This window comes from Crocodylus porosus, unplaced genomic scaffold (assembly GCF_001723895.1).
Source record: "Crocodylus porosus isolate Cpor-Errol unplaced genomic scaffold, CroPor_comp1, whole genome shotgun sequence".
Taxonomy (NCBI): domain Eukaryota; kingdom Metazoa; phylum Chordata; order Crocodylia; family Crocodylidae; genus Crocodylus; species Crocodylus porosus.
In genome coordinates this window covers 30,236,829-30,260,071 of record NW_017728907.1, presented here as the reverse complement: position 1 = coordinate 30,260,071, position 23,243 = coordinate 30,236,829, and the positions used below count along the sequence as shown (strand labels likewise).

The 23,243-nt window shown below is 39.7% G+C and overlaps 1 protein-coding gene across 1 annotated transcript in view; it reads right to left on the bottom strand.

The window, feature by feature from the left end:
* Window positions 1–6,552: 6,552 nt before the first annotated feature.
* The window catches only part of PLPPR5 (phospholipid phosphatase related 5), a 108,942-nt gene continuing 92,251 nt past the window's right edge, over window positions 6,553–23,243 (bottom strand). The window contains exons 7-9 of the mRNA XM_019530597.1: window positions 22,050–22,226; window positions 18,712–18,831; window positions 6,553–8,136 (exon numbers count right to left, since the gene is read on the bottom strand). Of these exons, the coding sequence (XP_019386142.1) occupies window positions 8,104–8,136; window positions 18,712–18,831; window positions 22,050–22,226 (330 nt within the window). The 3' untranslated portion in view covers window positions 6,553–8,103. The remainder of the gene's footprint in view (window positions 8,137–18,711; window positions 18,832–22,049; window positions 22,227–23,243) is intronic.

Sequence of the window (23,243 nt, the reverse complement as noted above, 5' to 3'; positions counted from 1 at the left end):
AGGGGCATGCCCTCCTTACAGAGTGCCTACAATCTTCATGAACAGGATTAGAAATAGATATTGTTATTATTCATGGGTTTACCTCTGTTTAAAATTAATGTGTTGGTTATTCATCTGTTCTTTTCAATAGGCGGGGTAGATGGCACACTATTATCAGCTCTTTGATTGGAAATGTTGCCCTGTATTTGCTAATCTGTAAATATATACATTGATACTAAATAGATAATATTAACAGAGTACAGTGTTAACTCCCAGTGGCATACATATTACATAAGCTGATGATGCATTTTAGATTAAACATATGGCAATAGCCTGTTTTTTTTCCAAGTAAATGTTAGACAAATGCTGGAACTACACACAAAACAGCCTGAGGCCCCAGGTTTGCTGTCAAAATGCTGACAAAAGGTAACTACATCATCAGCTAATTCCAAGTCCTTATACACCTGTGCCTATGTTAGACATCCAACCCTTTTCTCTAAAATGGCTTCAGATGGAAAGGTTTTTACATCATTTTCATGAAGGGCAGCGTATAATAGATGAGAGACTTAACCTTCCATCTCTCATACTGGTTTTACCAATTTTCAGTACATATTCCACTGAATAAAACTGTACATCCATTTAAAAAATAAATGAAACAAGAACACGCCCTCTGTGCAGAAGTGGAATTACATTGCTCAGAGACTGTGCTTCTAATGTTTTCTCTAATTGCCCAGAAAATAATCTAATAATCTCCAGTAAGGTCCATCACCTCCTCCTCACAGCAAATTTGCAAGATTTTGTTTAATACTTAGTGTGTCCCAGCAGGATTATCTTCATGCCTTCTGTCTCAAACTGGAGCCAAGGGGGCTTTTATTTTTGTTTTGTTAAAAGGAGCACTTCTTTCTCATTGCATCATGCCTATTTTTAGGTTTGAGTGGAAGATCTTTTAAGTTGTCAGCTGGTATTGTAGAGAAGGAGGTTGCCAAGAAAGGAACAGTAACTGCTTCTTCAAGCAGCATAGGATGTAACAGCAGGCAATTTAGCAGCAGAAACATCAGACTAATAGCAACAATTTTCTACTTCTGATGCAATTTCATGAGTATAAAAATGTATTCTAGCAAAATACTGGCTTTCTAAGATGTCATCGGTAAAGCATAGCAAGTCTATCTGAAGTCAGTACATTTGGTCTTCTGGGCAAAAAAGGGCTATTTCTCTCTCTGTGAACTTCTTTACACCTCTTGATATCAGTCTGCTCAAGGTGCTTCTAAGATGCCTACCTCCTGGGTGTGGCTACATGTTCTATTAATTCAAAGTAAGCTTACAGTGCAGTAAAAATACTGCAGTAAGCCTATCAAAGAGCACATCTACATGTGCTCCCTCTTTGGAGTAGATTTGTTCCCACCCTGCCCTGCCCACCCCTGCCCCACTTCAGGTTCCCCCTGGGCTTTAACCTGGGGACTACCAGGGACCACCAGGCCAAGAGATCTCTTTCAGCTGCAGTGGCAGCTGTCTCTTGGGCCTGTACACATTGGGAGACATCCTCATGTCTCCGGGCTGCATACCTCCTCTGCCCCATGCACATGGGGGTGAGCCCTGTGCCTAGAAGGGCTTCCCTGCACAGCACAGGGTTGTCTAGGACCTGCCCCAGAACAGGACACTTCCCAGCCAGCCCTGGACCATGCAGGAAATTCTGCACAAGCAGCCCAGATCTGACTGGGACCTGCCCCAAAATAGGACAGTCCCCAGCTAGCTCTGAGCTGCACATGTGCAGATTTCCCTGCACAGCCATTGGCTGGGAACTGTTGTATTCTGGGGCAGGTCCCTACCACCTCTGTGCTGGGTGGGGAACTTTCCTCATGCAGAGAACTCCCAGCCCCAGTTCTGCAATAGGAGCAGGGGCTGAGACACTAAGACATTGCTCCCTGCCCAGGGAGTTGCCTGCTGCCAGAGGAGGGAAGCATAACACTGGCCTGGGCTGTGCGCTCAGAGCCCACCCCAACAGCAAGCAGCTTCTGGGAGCAGGGGGAAATGTCCCAGCCTTTGCTTTGATTGCAGAGTCAAAGCCAGGAGCTGTCTGCTACCAGAGCAGGGGGACATTGTCTCAGCTAGGCTTCATATTCAGAGCCTGCCCCAGCAGCAGGCAGCTCCCAGGGGAGGGGATTTTTCTCCTGCCCCCTGCTACCCAGGCTGACCAGGAGCAAATTTGCTCCCAGATGACCATCTACATGTTGGCTACTGTGCAGTAACCATGGCATAGTTAATTTGCTACCACATAAAAAAATTAGCTTCACAGTTGACTAATTTACTGTGCAATAACTGTCTGTATGGGTAGATGGAGATATTTTACCACACAGTCAATTATTCAATTGCACGGCAAACTTATTTAGATGTAACCCCTGGGTAGCAAAGAAGTGCCGGACACAGTTTAATTAAAAGTAGCTAGGAATACTTCTCTATGCCCTGCAGCCACAAGGGGGCAGGAAGAATTTTGTGCACCCATGTGTGTGCACTTGTGTATGGAGAGGGGTTTATCAAAGGAAGAGTGTTATGTATCATTCTCCTCTAACATGTAGTTGCAGAGTTGGGCAGTTTCCACTCACAACACTCTGCTCCCTTGCTTAGAAGTCTTAACTAGCGTCTTCTGCGACATTTAGCTCAAATGATACACAGCAGGTTTGATGAAGGCAGCTAGAGGTAACCAGATCCCTGCTGTTTGAGATCAGTGTCAAGTAAGAGCCATTCTTTGAATTCAATCAGCTTGGGGAGTTTGGAATTTGCATAATTTGAGTGCACTTGTTATTGGCTTGATTCCTATAGGTGCTGTACCAGTGTTAGCTACTAGAGGGAACTTACATTCAACAGTAGCTACAGTATATTTTAGTACACCAGTTCCATCCAGACTTGATTAATAGTTACTTATTTGTAAATGGGAGGCTCCAGCCTTGTCTGTAGTAATCCTGTGTAGACCACTTGATCTGAATTAACTTTAAGTTGGAAATATATGCTCCAAGAATCCCAGGAAGAGGAATGTGCTTCAGGCTACAGAAGAAAGGCAAATCCCCACCAAAAATCCTTCCTGACCCCAAATCTGGTGAATGTTTTGATCCTGAGTGGTCCTCCAAACCTGAAAGGCTAAGTCACTTAAATAATAGCTCTTCACCCTCCCTGCTGTTCACCTCCTGATTTTATTTATAAAAAGTAATCATTGGTCCTCTCATGTGTTCTACTAAGTTAAGCAAAAACAAGCTCTTGTAATCTCATCTCAAAAGACTGGGCCTTCATTTCCTTCATCATATCAGTAGGCTTTCTTTGTGCCTGTTCTGGTTTAAATTTTTTTTTAAGCATCATCTCTATTGAATACCCTGCCTAATACACCTAGAATCAACTTAGCCTTTTTCACTGCTGATGTCACGCTGACTGCCCATGGTCATCCTATATGCTCAAGATCTCCACATGCAGGTCCATTTCTTCCTCTATTGCCTCCAGTCTATAAGTCTCCCACTTACAGAAAAGTGGTGACTTGATGATTTGAACTATCATTTTGGCCTGGCAGCCTATACTACTCTTCACCACGCAAGAGAGGCTATTTTAGCAAGTGATAGGCTGTACATTCTGGAGGATTTCAAGAGCTTTCATTTAATTGCTTATTGCTTAGCCCCAGTTCCAAATTCCTGTATTGTGTCATGAACTGAGTGTTGAACCTTGTGTACTGGAAGCTGGTATTTGGAATTTGTTAGAGGTTCTTGTTATGTTGAATACAAGATTTAGTGGCAGATGAAAAAGAAAATGAGTTGTGGGTCTGCAAAATCCTGGTCTGAGTGTGGGAATAGCTGGGATCATAAGGTAATGCAGCCTACCCTAAGATTAAGGGTGCCTGGTAAAAAATGTTTGTCAAGTGCCTAATCAAATGTCCCTTCTGAATCTTTAATATTCAGAGCTCATTTTCCATACGCTCCTTCCTCACACTGCATATAGGCCAGCACTCTTTTATTGTTTTCCATTAAATATCTAACAGCAAACATGTAGTTATTATGTGTCAATAATATATATTGCAAGTGCCTTCTGGCATGCTGAATTACCAAAATTAAATACTGGAAGAATGCAGAAGGCTCCCTGTTGGCAGAATGTGGGAATGGAGGGACAAGCTTGTTGCTGCACTGACTCAGGTCTTGCATAGCAGTAAAATTAGGACAAAACAGCAAATCTCAAAGAAAATTGCTGCTGAAAAATAGCAACATTATTCTTTTTTAATATAGATTGCTAAAATGAACATTTTTAAAAGCTGAATAGATGTGAGCTCAGATGCTGTCTCCGTATGTCTTATGCAGTTCGTGATTATGAACAAACAGCAGAATTCATATAAGGGAATCTAAAATGGTATAGATATGAGCCCAGCTGGTGTCCCCATATGCCTTGTGAATTCCACATTTAGGAACACAGCAAAGTGCAGTGTTTTCTGTTTCTTAGGCTTCTCGTGTATAAAATATACAAGTGGGGCTGCTACATTGAAGTATCCTGCTCCATTAAACAGGCTCATCAGGAGACCTTAAAAATGGTTGCATTTCAAAGTCATTGAAATTTTATAGTCAGCCAATATATTTCACTAGGGACACTGTAATCTAGCGAATGCATCACGACTGCTGTTTAATCCTCAGGCCTTCATGATATCACTCACTCTAAAAATCGGTTAGGGTAAAAAAAACAAAACAGGTGAACAGAATAGCAGAATATGGCTACTGGTACAGCAGATTAGGAGTTCCTTGGCAAAAAGGTGATTTTTTTCATTAAAAAAAGTGTAAAAAATGTCTTGTTTTCATCTCAGAAACAGGGAAAAAGGTGCAGCATGGGACAGCCATTCCCTGCGCAACTGTAGATGGTGTTCCAGTTTGCTAAATGCTGAATAGAGTGCAGTAAGTCTTGCATTTTTGCTATATGCTGCTTTAGTTGAGGGTTATGTAGTTGAAGAATACTATTGCATCCAGTAACCGTACAGTCAATCCATCAGCTTTTGAAATCCAATTTCACTTGTTGACAGTCTTCACATAATGTTCTACATTAGATGTCTAAAAAAATACTGTACATATACATGAAAAATTATTTTATTTAAAAATACATTATATAGCAGAGTGTTTCTTTTCGTATTTCATTGCTGATTCATAAAGATAACATGATAAATTAACCCAAATACTTAACTGGCATAGATCCTGAGAGAGAAGGAGAGATTTAGTTACAAGATGAATATATACATTATGTTAACAAAGAGTCATCTCTTTTAACATAAAAGAACCTCTTGGTAATCTTATAAATCAGATATAAAAGTTGCCAGATTACTATTAGGCAACAAAATGAGTGGGAATTTCACTTAAATCTGGATGTAGAGCAATTTTTACTAAATTAGCCAAAACAAAGAGTAAATAAGCTTGCCATGGTGGTGCATATTTGAAATATACTACAATTTTAAACATAAATTATATTTTAATAAATGTTATTTCTCAATAGTCTAAGATGCATTGTTGTGGCTAAGGGCTCTATTCTTGCTGTTTCACTTCCATACTCCTTTATTCTTCTGGATTTTCAGATTAGCAGCATGACTGCATGTTCTGTTCAAAGAGTATTCACTGCACTGTCCTCCAGGCAGTGTTTAGGTTTTTGTGTTTTACTGAAGACAGAGACTAAATAAAGACAGGGGCTGCCCCATTAACTAGGGGGAACTATAAATTTTAGCATATAATGTACACCTGAAGTCCTTTATAGGTTGTGAAGTCTCCACCAGTGGTTAGTGCATAGGAGCTGCATGGAAAAATGGAGAATTTAATCCATGGAATGTTATATGCTAGGGCTGTGTAAAGCTTTGGTTGCTGATTCAATTGGGAGGAAATTTGGCTTGATTCACTGGCCGAATCTCTGAACCTGAATTGAATCAGGAGACCAATAAAAAGGTCCAAATAGATTTGAAACCTCTGAATCAATTCAAAAAAGATTCAGAGGAGATTCAGAGATTTGGGCAGTCCCTGCTCACTGCCACAGGGAGCTGGACCTGGGCTTCGCACCAGTAAGTAGGAGTTGGAGGGTGGGGGGCAGAGGAGGAGGGAAGGGACCATGGGGGGACCCCCACCAGGCCCCATCCCCTGTCTACTCCACCAGTCCCCCCAGAGCACCCCGACACGCCGCCTCCTCTCCCAGCCTCGTCAATGGCTGCTCGCCTGACCCCAGCTCATGGCACTTTAAAAAAAAAAAAAAAAAGCCCCACACTCACCAGCTGCAGCAGCAGCCATTGGGGCCTCCAGGGGCTCATGGCAGAGCCTCCCCATGCAGCATGGGGCAGTGGAGATTGCTCCCCCACCTGGCAGGAGCCAATGAGTGCAGGGATTTTTTTATATATATATATATTTTTTTTAATGCCAGGATGCTGGGGCTGGGCAGGGCAGCCATTGACAGGGGTTGAAGAGTGGGTAGGGGATGTGGCCTATCTGATTTGGATATTTGGCTGATTCAGCAGTGGCCAAATCTTCAAATCCAATTCAGCTGCATCAACTGGGGACAGTGATTCAAATCATCAGATTGAATCACTGTCCCCAGGATTGGCCAAATCTGAATCCGAAGTGAATACTAGCCACTTCACACTGGCTTATTATATGCCTAACTCTGCAATTCTTTATGTATGGATACCTGTATCATATCTGCTCTTGCCAAAGGAAAATCTTCAGATATGGGCCAGGAATTCCTTCTGTATTTATCAATTTCAACACCCTGTTTCTTCCCCCCAGGCAGGGGGTTGGACTTGAAGATCTACAAGGTCCCTTCTGACCCTAATTCTATGACTTCTATGATTCCTGTTTCTATGAAATGGCTCAATATAGGACAACTTGAACATTATTAAAGAGCTGGACTGTCTCTTGAATAGGTAGGTTTGATATGATTCTTCACAGTAATATCTGGGAAGAGAAGAATTATGATTGTCTGATGTTAAAGAAAAGTCAATTTCTCTCCTCTTCATTGCAGAAATTGTTGGAGAAATCATTCATGTGAAAACATGACCCTGTTATGTTGGCAAGGTCAGTTATACTCATGGTGATCAACTATGTCAGTTCTGGTCACATAAGCTGAAGATATTGAAGCTGCATCTTAAATTTATGCAGTTGCTCCCTGCCCCTACTCCCTCCCCTGAAGTTCGCAAAAACAAGAGAACTTAGGATGAGAAGGGGAACTAGCTGAAGAAGTAGTCTATTTTCACTCTCTCTCATGCCTAGTGGGCTCCCTGAGATGCACAATAAAAATGGTGGGAGAAAATGTGAATTAGTTCCAATGATTAGTGATATCTCTATTCTTAATGCTAATTATGAAAAACAATTAAGATATGGTGGAGTTCAGAATGGAGCCCTTAACCTATCATTAATAATAAAAGATATAGCAATAGCCAAATTCCTATGTTTTCTCTCTTCTTATATCCTAGATACAATGTACATCATCCAAAACAATCAGGAACTACAAAAACAACAATTTAACTACAATTAAGTCAGGAAAATATCCAAATAAATAAACTTTTAATTATGATACAATACTTATTACAGTAAAAATTGGCATTTTTCCCTCTTCAAAAGCAGAAGCACCATTCTTACATATAACATACGGTCTGAATGATATCCTACATGAAATATAGCATAATACAGTGTGCAAACAGCATCTTAGTACAGAATATAAATCTTGTTATAGTTTTTCTACATTTAAACCTGCCTGAATGGAAACAATGTCATGCTGAATTAAAAACTTAGATTTTAAAAACGAAATCAATCATAATATGAAATACTGCTGAATAGATACATGAATAATTAAAAATGATAAATAGCCAAAAATAGAGGGCATTGAAATACAAATGTGACTAGTGCTTAGATTCCTTCCCACCCCCAAAATAAAATAATGTAATGCTTCTACTGAAAAGTAAAGTGAACTTTAAATATTTAAGAAGCATTCTTCAAATGCTGATGTAGTTCTAATAATGTGAAATGAAATCAAGCTACAAACCAGACGCTTTTTACTCTCTTATTTTCAACACACTTCAATTTTTATGAGCGGACTGTGAAAAGAGATGATGTCCAGTGCAGTGAATACACATCTGCTTCAACATCATGTGACTTCTGCAAAGGCCGTGATGTGGTTCTACAAGTTTAAAACAAACATGAAAACAAAAGCATATGGTTAGACACAGATCATCCCCATCACAAAGACTTTTCCTTGTCTTTAAAGCAGAAACAACTCTAATGTTTGGAGAATTTTGCAGTATAATGGAAATAACAGTGTTTCTAATTGCAATAATGTCTATCCATGCCAAAAGAACTTTTGCTGCAACGCTGTCTGCAAAAGTACAATCAAAGTAGCTCACTCTTATAGTTCTACCATATTTTAGATTTTAATGTACTTTTTATTAAATAACAATGTGAATAATTGAGTTTGTTGTAATTTTATTACTGTCTTATTTATAATTAAAAGCTAAATTCCTAGGAATGAAAACTGCAGTGTCTGACAGATGATAATATTTGGCTTCAGCAGTAAAAAGATTTTAATGTTGCATTTCTTTTTAAGACTAATTGCTGCCTGTGAGCCAGATGGCACAGAATGAAGTAGTGAAATGCAAGGAGATGACATTCTCTAGTTGACAGAACATGTGAAAAATTTCTTGTTCAGAGTCAATGCAATAACATCTTCATTTGCCATGCTTTTCTGCTGGTTCCTTCAACAAGAGGATTTTAAATTGTGTGTCTGTATGCATCAGGTATTACTTCATTAGGGATTTTTTTTTTTTTTTTTTACTTAAAATATTATATAGGAAAAAATCACAGGGTCCAAAGCAACTAATGTGTCTATTTTCTTGCTCCAAACTGTGATGCTTCTCTTGGAAATAGGCACCTTTGCTAGTGGATAATTTCATTCATGCAAGCACTCCCATTCACTCAAACTGCATACACCCAGGATTGGTTCCTACAAAGTGGCGTAACTAGGGGCATAACAGGGGAGCCAGGCCAGGTGCCAACTTGAGGGGAGCGGGGAGGGGGAAGGAAGTGAAGAAAAGTGACTGCCTCCGGCAGCCATGCATTTGCACTCACAAATGAAAGTTAGTGCTTCTGCTTTTGTGCTGGGTGCTATACTCCTTATACTGCTGTTTCTGCAGGCTGGATACTGCAAAGTATGGATGCAGGTGTCATCAACTGCCACTGTCTTCCACAATCAATTTTCTGAGTGATACTTTTTTTTAATTTTATTTTTAAACCACCACCATGGAATGTGTAAAAGTTCTACATGTATACAGGGCTCTGGGCTAGACCTGTAAGAATGAACAAAAGGAAACAATGTGCCTGGGTTTGCAGTTGCATCATTTCTCTCAGCATCCATCACGTCTCTCTTTCCCCATCTGTAGAGCCAGTAGCAATGTTGAGATGTGACAGTGACAGCAAAATGGGTCAAAGGCTGTAGAAGAAACTGGGACCTGAACATGCCCTCCCCCAACTCCAGCTCTCCTTTTGGCATCGATCCTATTATGCCACCAATGCTCAGCACTGTGTTCTCAGTTGCTTTCACTGTGGGCTGAGTTTTGAGATCCATGCAATGGAAGCTGTAGATCACAAGAGAGTAATAACTGTTGTAGCCCCTGTAGTGATTACTAGGAAGTCTAGTCTGGGCTGTGGAAAGTGCTGCTAAAGGTGCATATGCCTCAGCTCCTCCCTATACTGCCTAACCACTCTCTTCTGTCAGACTGGGGATTTTTTATGAAAAGGAACATGATTGTTACACAGGAAAGTGAAGACATTGAATTTCCCATTATTCCAGGGACTTCAGGTCTGGACTCACAATACGTTAACACTGTTGCAAATTATGTCAATTTTGTGAACCAATATAAAAGTTACTTTATTGTCCAAGGTGGACAGGGGACTGGCTCTCAGAAGGAGAATTGGCAGAAGGCACTATTGTAGGGTCTTGTTAGGTGACAGGGTTGCTGGCAATAGCTTGCTTGCTTTGAATCTGCAGCTACTACAGGTGAGTAGATATATTTATCCTGGTGTAATTTACGGCAGCTTAGTTTCATTCCTCTGTTTCCCTGACGTTACTATTTACTGCATTGTCATAAGTTCCACAAGCGGAGGGCCATACGTTATATGCTTACTCCTTGTTTACATTGCTGCAAGTAGCTTACACTGATGCCTGAAGCAAACTCTGAGTACTTTTCTTGTATCATAGCAAAGCAAAGGGTCATGATGACTTAATTCAAGAGGAAACAAGTTTTGTATTCTGCATTTTAAATGAAAAAAAATTTGGTCTTAATGTTTTACAAACAAGAGCTCTTGTTGCTGTGGATTTCAATGAACCATCAGTTTTCATTTTACTCCAAAACTGAGTGAAAGTGCTTTAAATAAATGACAATTGATTGAAACATTGCTTGCAAATTACTTTTCTAATGCTTCTTATAATCACTGCAGAAACTTTAAATGTGAAGAGGGTCTCGCAGTTTAACAATATTAATATTTGGCAGAGATTCTGGGGTTTTATTTGGCAAAAGACAGACCAAATTAGACTCCTTAATTAGCAAACAAAATACTTGAATTTCAAGGAGTTATTTCAAGAAGTTTCAAGTTCACTTAGTGGGACAAGATCTGCTCTCAGTGGGGGCATCTACATGAGATGCTTACAGAAGAGTTGCCTAATCAGCTCCACAGTAAAATGTCACCGTCTACATGTATGGAGGTATTAGGCTGGTGTAAACTAACTCTGCCATAGGTTAGTACAGTCTGACATAAGTACTATCCTATGGCAGAGTTATTTACCCTGCCACAGTGCACATGTAGATGGTGACCAGGGCTGGCTGAAGCATGAGGGTGCTAGTGTGGAGCCTGCCTGCTGGCTAGCCCTGCACTGCCGCATCCTTGTGCCCCAGCCAGTACACTGAGCAAGGGTAGAGCAGCTCCAGGCTGACCCCCCCCCGGAGCTGCTGCCAGACAGAAATTCATAGAGCATCGAGTCCGACGCCCTGCCCTGGGCAGGAAAGAGTGCTGGGGTGAGTTGACCCCAGCCAGATACCTGTCCAGCCTTCTCTTAAAGACCCCCAAGGAAGGGGAGAGCTCCCTTGGAAGCCCATTCCAAATTTTGGCCACCTCTACCATGAAGTTCTTGATGTACAGCCTAAATCTGCTCTCTGTCAACTTGTGACTATTGTTCGTTGTTACCCCAAGAAGTGCCCTGGTGAACAGAGCATTTCTGGTTCCTTGCTGCCCCACCCAATGAATTTGTAGGCATCCACAAGATCACCTCTCAGCCTTCTCTTGCGGAGGATGAAGAGAACCAATTCTCTTAGTATCTCCTCATAGGGCTTGGCCTGCAAATCCTTAACCATATGACTGACTCTCCTCTGGACCCTCTAGAGGTTATCCACATTCTTCTTAAAAGTACGGTGTCCAAAACTGGATGCAGTACTCCAATTGTGGTCTAACCAATACCGCATAGAGGGGAAGTATCACCTCCTTGGATCTGTTAGTCATGCATCTGCTGATGCATGATGAAGCACAACTAGCGTTGCTGATGATTTCCTCACACTGATGATGCATGTTCATCTTGGAGTTCACTATGACTCCAAGATCCCTTTTCACTTCTGTGCTGCTGAAAGGGGCATTTCCCAGCCAGTAAGTGTGCTGGACATTTTTATGCCCTAGGTGCAGCACTGCATTTGTCCTTGTTGAACTGAATCCTATTGTGTTCTGCCCACTTTTCCAACCTGTCCAAGTCTGTCTGTAATCGTTCCCTACCCTCCAGCGTGTTCATTTCACCCCGTAATTTAGTATCATCCACAAACTTGGACAGAATACATTTCAAGCCCACATCCAAGTTGCTGAAGAAGACATTGAGGAGTACAGGTACAAGGACCGAGTCCTGTGGGACCCCATTGCCCACATCCTTTCAGGTCGATACCAACCCATCTACCACCACTCTCTGGGTGCAACCTCCAAGCCAATTTGCCACCCACTGGACTGTGTAATCATCTAAGTCACAGCCTCTTATTTATTTATGAGAATGAGATGAGATACTGTATCGAAGGCCTTCCTAAAATTCAAGTAAATGACATCCACCTCTACTGCGCGTCTAAGCATTTTGTGACCTGGTCATAAAAAGAAACCAGATTAGTCAGGCATGATCTCCCTGGTACAAATCATGCTGCATTATTATTCCTGCTGGACTCCCACAAATATGATTCTTAATAATTTTTTCAAATAACTTTTCCAAGGGTAGAGGTGAGACTAACTGGCCTATAATTACTCAGATCCTCCTTCCTCCTATTCTTGAAAATAGGGACTACATTGGCCCTTTTCCAGTCCTTCAGGACCTGACCCGAGTGCCACAAGAGCTCAAACAACCGTTCCAGTGATTCCGCTATGAAACCAGACAATTCCTTCAGTACCCTCAGATGAAGCTCATCCGGGCCTGCTGACTTACACACATCCAGTCCATGCAAGTGACTCTGCACCAAGTCAGCGTCAATAGCTGATGGGCTGGTGCACCTCTGATGCCCATCTAAGAACCCATTAGGAAACTTATCTGTGGTCCTGGGTGCATTTGTAAATGCTGCAACCAGAAGCAATAAACTCTGACAAACTGTGCTGGATTCTATTCAGGTGCATTCATTGCATATGTAGATGTGCCAATTACACTGTGCAACTCTACTGAATCCAGAACAGCAGCAGACATGTATAATTTTGGTCTACTGTATTTATCTGTGAGCTCCATTTAGATAGGAAAACACCACTGTCTAACACCACTAGGCAGCTATGGTTTACCTATTCTTATGACAACCATGAGGAAGAATATAAGTGAAAGGAACTGGAGGAAAAATTGGAGTATTTTTTGGCTTATTTATCTCAAGTAATTAAAAAAAAGACATTAGGTCAGTCAGGAATCTGAATCGCTTTTGAAAAATGGGATTTAAGTGCTTTTGAAAACGTTACCCTTTATGCGTTTTGTAGGGCCGTGCAAAATTTTGCCAGCTCTTTCGTTCCAATGCTGTTTCAACTAGTTTTAAGCTCAAAACAGCAAAATCAGAACAAAACAAAGGGCTTCAAAACAGCCTTGAAATGAAATGAGGGCAGTCAAAATGTTTCAAAATTTTTTTAAATGTTTCAATTTTCAAAGCTGAAGCTGGGCTTGCCTTCAGGGAAACAGAAAGGAAGGAGAGGGAGGGGGAAGAGTGGGGAAGGACTGCTCTGACACTGACTGTGACTGTTTGGCTGCCTGAGATGCTGCTGGCACTACTGTGCTGTTTACTAAGTTACTACCTGTTGTCATTTAAAGTGGTGGACCAGTCTAAGGCTACAGGGGAGGAAGAGACTTCACTGGGGCACATGATCACGTCATATAGAAGCCCCAGTACCCGCAAAGTTGTGCCTTAACACATACACACAGTCACCCATGTCACGAGTTTTGCTCATCTTCAGCTTGAGGTGCCTACACCTATCTCCTTGAAACCTGGTAGGCTTCATGGCCTCAGCAGGGGCTACCATGCCTGTAGTTTTCACCCCCCTGTGCCTTCACACTTCCAGGTGATACTTGTTTTGCTTTCAAGATTTTGTGGTGCAGTTTCCCAGAAACTTCTATACCTATCTCCTTGAAACTTGGGAGGCACAATGCCCTCAGAAGGGGCTACCATTCCTGCTGTTTGTATCCAAATCTGACAAAACATGACAAAGTTATAGGCAGTTTTGTTCTTCCCCATTATAGCCTATGGGCAAAACGTCAAAACAGCATCAAAACTGTGAAACGGTTTCAATGAAACAAAATGGAACAGTGCTTTCAAAATGAAAACTCAAAATGAAACACTGTCCCAGTGAAACGAAAGTTGAAACTAAATAGTGCCGTTTCATACAGGCCTAGTATTTTGATAGTGTTAGGTTTGTTACACAGCAATAACAAAAAGGAATGACATTTTAAAAAACTGAAATGAGGCTGTAATACCATATAAACTGGGACACTCAGGGGCAAGTATAGGACTTGAAAGTGCTGGAAATGCTTTGTTATGATACTAGTTAGATTTTAGGTTTGAAGGTACCAGTTCAAGAGATGGAGGGCCCCTTTCTAAAGTTACCCAGTGCCTGGAGGATGTAGGAGTCATGGGTCACCCAAACAATGTGTATTCCACGTACTCCCAGGAAACATAAAACTTGCACCCAGCTGTACTAGTCCTTTGGCAGCATGGTTATATTGTACAACCTCTGCTCCTCAAGGGATGTGTGCACCGATGCATGGAAAGTATAATGTATAATAGTATAATGCTCTTTCTTGCAGCATTCATTTAGGAGTGGTTATCTATTGCCAAGGAAATGAGAACATGACTTTCTGCTTCTACTTCCAACACTCTAGAGCATGTAAACAATTCTGTGGCATCCCAGGACAAAGGACATAATACCAGAGAGCAAAACCCAAGTCCTCTGAACAAATCCTCAGAGAGACATTCTCACTAGCAATTATGGAGTAGTGGATCTGTAACCTAATTAAATGTTGCCTATTCATTTCCAACGGATTCTACAAGATGACATTTTAACAGATCAAACATAATTACTTGATATTGATAGAAATAATGGGTATTGATGAACATGGCTGTGGTGGTATTCATGTCTTTTGCAGATGTCATTTTTTTCCAGGAAAAGTGCAAATAATGCTTGCCGAGAATCCTTTAGAAAAAAACCCAGTGTTTTCCTCTAGAACATTTGATCTTTTCAGGTACTTTACCATGCTCTTTTAGTTCAGTTTCATGTTATTATGACAGTGTATTAAAATTTAACAGCAAAAGCAAAGACACACAAATTCAGGGGACAAGCCAAAAACATGCACAAAACCCCAGTGTCCTTGAACTCCATGAGAAAAAGTTATATACTTCAGTGCTCATAAAGAATTCAATCAAAAAGAAAGGTTTATGCTATACTTTGGTTGCTTTACACATTGATACACTGTTTTTATAGTATTCATTCTAAGTTGACAGTGTAAAATTATTAGAAGCAGCAGCAGAAGATTTTCAACTCAGCATGCTTAGTAATTATTCCTTCAGGTCAATAACCATTAAAGCAAAGTGTGGAAGGCTGAACCTTGAGTGCAGATTTCTGGGGAAAAAAATACCATATTCTTGTTCTGTGTAAAGCATTTAACTGTTGAATTTAATATAATCAACTACATAATGATTAAGTACAAGATACTTTGCATGGTCTTACTTATATTTTGTACTTTCCTTTACACAGATGACATTTTCAAGCATTAAATATTCATTTCTGTTCTATAAAAAATTCATTATTACATCTGTCAATATTTGGAAATAGCTATCTATGCAACAATATTCTTCCTTTTTAGGATACTTTAACTTAAACAGCCAGGGTAGGTAGCAAAAAAAACCAGGAAGAGAAAATGTTGCAATTTAGGCAAATATAACAATTCTATTGTAGTACCAGAGAATTTGCTTCTTGGTCTGACAATGTAAAGAACACAAGAATTGTTTATGTTCTTAGAGAGAACAGAATAAGTAATCAGTCCTTCAGTGAAATGCTAATTTCCTGAAAAGTTCAAACCCTGCACAGAAGGTTACCATGCCTTATAGATCTCCCTTTGCTTAAAGCCACACTCAAACATATAAGTGCGCTTTTGCGCACATACGTTTATTGCCTTATGCGAAGACGTTCAAAACAATTCATCCCGGTTATCCAGGAGAAGAACCTAATGAGGTGTTCTTTGAAGGAGTTGTGTTGTAAAGGGTCCTCCTGATTATTATCAATACCTTGGTTCTGTAACACCTACAGTGGGTATATTTATGGAAGTCACATTAAATATATTTAACATTTCTTTTGTTCAGCTACTATTTTATAGTACTTACCAAAATTCACTGTTTGCTCAAAATTCAGTATAGTGCAAATAAAAATACCTCCATACAATTGCCTGGAAACAAATACTAATGTGGAGAAAAGTATGGGAGAAGTTGGGAACATACATTCAGACGCTTGGTTTCAATAAAAGTTGGACCTAAACTGCTTTCTGAACCTTTTTTTCCTTTTTCGGTGCTTTCCATTTATAATAAAGCATCGTTACAAATACATATTTTTTTAACATGCTGAGTTGCCAAGATATAGCCACATAACCACAAAAAGCTTGCAAAATTACGCATAAGATAATGCTAACATATTCAGTCTGGTAAACTGTACACAAGTCCACATCTGCATCTTCCTGTGCATACTTGTGTGCCCATATGCACTGCAACACTGTAGTTATCTACAAAAAAAATAGACTAAATATAGACATTGGATTTATGACACACTACAACCTGCCTCACATCTGACTCCCCAGGTACCTCTCCACTATTTAACTGCTACATTCATTCCCCTTCTCTCCCACCCACCCTGCCTGACTCTCACCTACTGACTCCTCAGTTTACATCTTCACTGACTGCCTGTCTCATGCGCAGCCCAGCCCAGCCTCTGACCCCTTGACTGTTCATTCCATCCAGGAACAGCACACACCAACTGCAGAGACTTCCTCAGCCTGATGAAGGGTTTTTAAACCCAAAAGCTTGCATAAAAGACCTTTTTTCAACTATTTCAGTTCGTCTAATAAAAGATATCCAATTCACCCAAAGAACCTTGTCTGCTTTGAAGATACACATTCATCAGCTAAATGTTTGTTTAAATGAGACTGTGACCTCTTTGACCAGGTACAGACATTGAACTTTTACCAGTATAAGGGATTGGAAGCTGGTCTATACCTGTAACAGAACAGCAGTTCAGCACACAGAATAGTTTCAAAATGGCAGAACCCAGTCTAAGCTTTGCCCCCTGCCGCCAAGGGTGAATGTGTGTTCTGTTCACTACTACCGATCTAAACTACACCACTTGCAAAAAACTGTGCAACTTGGATAAATTCCGCCTTGAACTTTTTGAATGTCTGCACCTAGCCTTGATGACAAAATATCAGAACTGACTTAGATGCACTTGGTTAGAGACAGCTTGTTAGAGAATTCAGAAAAAATACATCTGCCTGCTTTTCCAAGGGTATAAACTACAAACCTAGGGTCTCATGCTTTATTCAGGTGCCATTTCCATTGATTTCAAGTGATTGGCATGGACTGTCAATTGGTTAAAAATAAAAAACCACAATATATTTTCTTATGATTAAAGGGAAAGTTACCGTGATAGCCATTGTATTAAAGTGAACACCAATAAAATCATATTGTTGGTGTCCTGCAGGAAATAAAGTTGCTCACCATCTTCAAGTGAGGGCGCACACTAAAGAGATCTTAACACACAGTGACAAATAAAGTCATTATGAAAATTTAAACATTTGCATTAGTAATTCAAAATTTCCTTTAGGTAAAAAAGTGCCTAAAATATTTCCTTTACTTGGTTAAGTTATCTGTTTCAATTCCTATTATATCACAAAAGTGTTCCAACACAACTTCTTCTAACATTTATATAATATATCATCATCTTTGGAAACATTATCATTTTTATTGCAGCAAAATAAAATTAATTTTAAATATAGTTCAATTGTTTTCCATGCAAAGCATTTTGACATACCCAAGGATGTGCTAGTAATGTTAACCTAAGAATCTGTTTTGGCAAGAGTCCATGGCTTTCTTGTAGTTACTGTGACATTCATGTATGAACTCTTTATGTGTCTCATTTGGTAGTTAGTCTTAGAGTCATAGGAAAATAGGACTAGAAGGGACCTCAGAAAAGTCTTGTAGTCCAAATTGTCTGATCCCAGTCTAGTGGTCATCTAACCTGAGTTTCAAGAGCTCCAGTGAGCAGAACTGACCTGAGTAGGGTATGGGGCCAGGGCAAATCAGCCCATGCGCGCCACTGTCCCTGCTCTGATCCCATGCGCCCCATAACTGAAGAAGCCGCTACTGCCATTAGCAGTGGCAGTTTCGGTGGCAGGGGGTAGTGTGTGGGCTGCTCCACCCAGCTCTGCGGGGCCCCCTCAAAGCGCAGGACTCTGCCAATGACTGAGAGATTCCATATAACCATTTTAGGTAATCTATTCCAGTGTTTAAATACCCTCAAGAGTTAGCAGATTCTGCCTAGTATCTAACCTGTATCTCCCATGTTACAGTTTAAGCCTGTTATTTCTTGTCCTGTTCCCTGTGGATGCAGAGAACAATTGACTGCCATGCTCTTTATCACAACCCCTTCTGTATTAGAAGACTGTTAGCAAATTCCCCCTTTTATCCTTTCTCTAGACAAAATAATCCCAATCTTCCACCTTTCCTCATGTCAGATTTTTTTAGACCTTGAATAATGTGTTGCTCTACAACTATTTAGTTGGTCTAATAAAAGATATCAGATTGATCCAAAGAACATTGTCTGCATATTTCTCTACTCTGACCTTTTTCCAATTTGTCCATATCTTTCTTTAAGTGTTATGCTTGAAACATTGTAGACTATGTGAAGTTTCTGTGCAATCACTATGTGTGGCTGCAAGAAAAGCATGTTAAAGGTAAAGATCATCTAATGCTTTGATGACACTGGGAATGACATTAAGGGTCTGCTTCCAGATGATACTTAAAACTGCTAATCTATAGGTATTTCCCAATATATAACCTTAGCATTCTTGTTATTGCACTTTCCAGTACAGGTTATTACAGACATTTATCATTCCAGAAAAATTAGCAAAACTACCACTGTACTTTGATTTTAAAAATGAAATTCTTTGGGTGGATGTTACCTTTTCTAAAGGACTTTCTACTCGTGGAATGCTGATCATTGGCATCTGAGCCAGACTGTCCATATGTGAATGTTCATGTTCCGTTTGTCTTCCTCTAAAGTTATTTACCACACATACAACCTAAAAGAAGGTTAGAAGGCAGTTAGAATAACTATTAAACATTTTAATTATTGAAGTCTGATCATGCAATCTTAACTCAGGCCAAACTCCTGCTATTGTTAGAACTTACAGTAGAAGCACAGACTTACTAATGAAGTATTAAAAAAATCCCAATTGTCCTATTATAAATAAAACTAAGTACTATTTCAAATTATTCTGAGATCAGCAAGCTTCTACCCAAATAGGAAGTTGAGAAACTGACCAATTGTAATTAGAAGCAATAGCATAATTCTAGTAAAAACAGCATTATAAATCTGAGTTTGTAAACTAGACTGGCTTACATTGTTTTTTGTTGTAGTCCAACTCATGTTTTGACAAAAAACATTAAATTGATATTACAAAGATATAATATTAAATAATGTAATATTTCAACATGGTACAAGAACTTTCTGAATGAAAATCTGTTGCTGTTGTGAAATAATAAGTTACCATTTCCAACAACTTAAAGCTCAAAATAAAGGAGTGTTGAAAACAGCTTTTAATGAAATAAATTTAATAAAAAGTACAGTAATACCCAAGTTAGCCTTAACGGATCTAACCAAATATAATTTAAGTGCTTATCACTTGACATCAGGTGCTACATGACATCAAATACAAGCACAAACAGCTCTTCATCTGGCAGTAGTTAGAAAATAGCAATGCATTTTACTTTATTAATCTCAGAGACTATTAATATTAATTTATTTATGTTACAGTGTTTCTGCACTCTGATGGCTTTTTCAGTATTGTATTGTTGAATATGGTACAGAAATCTGAGTAGCATGCACATAATGGAAAATTATTCTAGTAAAAAAATGGATTAGTGTGAAATAATTCTCAGATCTGTTAAATAATATTGCCTGCAGTGAACTAAATATAAATTCCATACCTTAACTTCTGAAAAGTAATTATAATCCTCTCTTTCCAACAGATAAAGTACCCTACTGCACAATGTCTTTGTTTTACTTAACTTTTATTGTACGGTGCAATTTCTTTCTTTAAATTGTTCCAGTGGCAAGGTTCCTACAAAACTGATGTTTAAGAATAATGGTGACATTCATAAAGCATGCCCAAATTGTTTCTTCTTCTCCAGAAACAGCTAGTGAATAATCAAATATTTAATACCCAGAATGCTGAGTTTTCCACTTAGAAACCATTTGATTGAGCAGGGGGGGTTTGCTACTGTATGTTAAATGTGATGCCCTACTATTTTTATAAAAGGAACTCATACTCTGTAGTGTCAGCATTCTAAAGCTAAGGTAAAAGGATGGGCTTTTGGTTTCCATCTGTGCTGGAGGCAGATCTTCAGGGGTACGCACAGCACAGAAATGTAGAAAAAGCAGCTTGCTAAGAATCCCATGCATATGGAACATTTCCACTGACAGCTTAAGCAACTGATCTGGGCTCCTTCTGGTGTAGGTAATCTCCTGGGGCAGGTGGAATGTGTGGTCAGATACTCCATGTGTCCTAGGCAAATAGGAGGGCTCTCAGATGTGGGGGGAAAGGCATTACTTCTGGTGGAAATAGGGAGTAACATCATTTCTATCTTCTCTCTCCGGGATCTAAGAGAAGTATAGTTCCAGACCAAAGAACCAGGACCCAAAGTATTTTGTAGAGTAAAAATTATATGAACTTTGAGGAGTGAATAAAACGATATTGCATGGTGGTAGATGGATAGACCTGTATAACAAATGAGACTTAGTTCAACTTCTGCACCCTTTCCATAGATCAGCCCTCTACTGAGATTCTGAATGAAGAGGTTATGAATGAGGTCTTGTGATGTTGATATATGTCCGTATAAACCAAAACCACACATCTGGGTGCAAAAATACAGATCTAAGAGCGAGGGAATCTTGCATACAAGGCTGCAAATGAAATAATAGACAGCTATATATTAAATAAATTCATTTAATTCTTGAATAGAACTTAAAACTAAGTGAAGGACTTTTATTCCAGAAAACCACACCATTTTCAACAAAATGAGCCAAATACAGCAGGGGCATTTTTAAGTAAGAAATCACTACTGTGCAATGAAGAGGTTTGCTTCTTTGGCCCCGATAAATAATAATAAACTAAATTCTAATATTCTGTTACCAAAACCAATATTGGATGCCATTCTGAAAGATACTCTAGCTCAACCAGTTATGGAATGCTACAAGTATTACCAGATGAAATTCTATGACCTCTATTGTCCAGGAAATCAGATGTGATGATGATATTGGCCTTAGTATTTATGAAAAAATAAATCTATGAACACTGGCACTTAAACTAACAAGCTTGGACACAACACAAAGTCTGATGTTTTAGTAACCTGTAAAGAAATCTACAGAATCAATTCACCGATTAGGAGATGGAAATATATTCATTACATTCTTTATTGGGTGTTAGGTGAGAAATCCTAGCCCCAGGATTGTTTTCCCTATTGACTTTCAGTAGGCTAAAAATTTCCCCCTTTGCACCAGATCCTAAAAAAGACCTAGGTGCCTTAAACAGAACCTAGGCAGACATTGCAGTCCAAGAAACCCCTGCTCATCAACCTCCTAACTCTGGAATTGCTGAGGCACCTACCTTTTTTGACCAAAAAGTTCCCTAGGTACCTGCAGTTCTGCCTTCTGTACATGTCTCTAGACTGAGTTATAAGGTGTCTAACACTTAACTAAGCCTCACTGAGATCCAGCAACTGGGTAGGGCAGTGTTCAAAACCCTGCCCTGAGAGGCCCAATCTAGCAGATGAGTTCAAAACACATTGACAACATTGATTTCAGCACAAAAAAGCAAAAGTCATTTACATTGGATTTCACATTGTCCCATATTGTCACTTTATTTATAGAAGTCTATTGCCAGACATTGGTCCCAGGATCTAGCACTTGAATAGCTAGATCCTTGTGAGTTCCCACCCTGTTTTAGGTGCCCAAGCTCTAGAAAAGGGCTGGAATTTAGATGTACCCTTGTTCTCAGCGTTTCTTATCGGTTAATCCTTGATGGTGTAGCATGTAGGTTTTTGGTAATTTTTTTGAGGCTTTATCTCTCCCCCTGCACTGTGTTGGAGGCCTGCGTACTTAACTCTGGGTTTTGGATTCTACTCTGAGGTCCAAGCATGAAACATTTAGTCATTACAGCACCTTACATATACGCTCCTAAGGCTCTTATTGCATGTAGCCTTCCAATTGTCCTTATCCACATCCAAAACACACACTTACCAAAAAAACTGCTATAGATATTCCAATTAGAAATCCTGCTATCACATCTGACCAGTGATTTCGATACTCTGCTACTCTGTTGATTCCAGTAAGAAAGGCCAGACATATTAAGCCCAAACACAGAACAGGTTTTGCAAGTCTTGTTCCTCTGGCTTTTACTGTGTTGGTAATATACATCTGGAAATTAAAAGAAGAAAATACAAAAGACTACAATGAATGATATTTCCTATTGATCTCTGAAAAGACTCTTTAGAATTTGGTGCACACTGTTTTCCGTACAAAGCAAGAAAGTAGAGCTCTCTATTCATTACATTACCCAAGCCTGTGGCACTCTTTTCCTACCCAGAGATTGGATAAGTACATTTTTCAACTGGGATTTATCATCATTACAGATATTGGAAATCTAAGCAATGAAAAACGGGACTCTTAAAATCTCATTTAAAACTTAAAATCTTAATTTAAAAATTCCAACTTTTTTTGTGTTTTTTTACATTTAGGATGTTAATACTTAATTGCTCATGCTTTTGGGGAGCAAGGGTTTTTTAACACTTGGCACTGGTGCCATGGAATAATATACCTGTCCTGCAAAGCTCCTGATCTGAGCCAGAACACGGTCTTGTTTTCACAGGCAAGTGTTTGTACCCGCATTTTTTATGCAACAGCTTTAAAGGGGAGATTGTCCATCTGTTTTCTGAATAGTTTGACAGTACATGAGAATTTGCCAATAACAGTGAGAATCATACCACCACCACCCAGATCTAATTTTTGGAAATAAAACATATCAATTTCAACATGTCAATTCAAAACATGTCAGTTCTGGGCAGATCCTGTTTCTGTACTTCTCAGACGCCAATGGAGGGCAATTAGTGCCAATTAACCTCATTGTGTGAAGAGGTCTGGAAACAGAAATTTATTTAAACAGTTTTGCCAAACTCCACTTAGTCAATAACTTCACCCCTGACCAGCTATGAAAAATCATCACTGTAAACACACTATGCAAGCACAAACGGTGACTTATGACAGTTCACTGCTTTGACACTGGTGGCACACAATTTACAGTGATGTGGCCACACCAGTAACAACACTGAAGTACGCGAAGTTTGATAGACCCACAGAGATGATGACTCATGGCTTAAGGCCCTGTGTTGAAAAGGTCCCTTTTCCAGTCCTTCCAGATACTAAAATCAAGGGCCG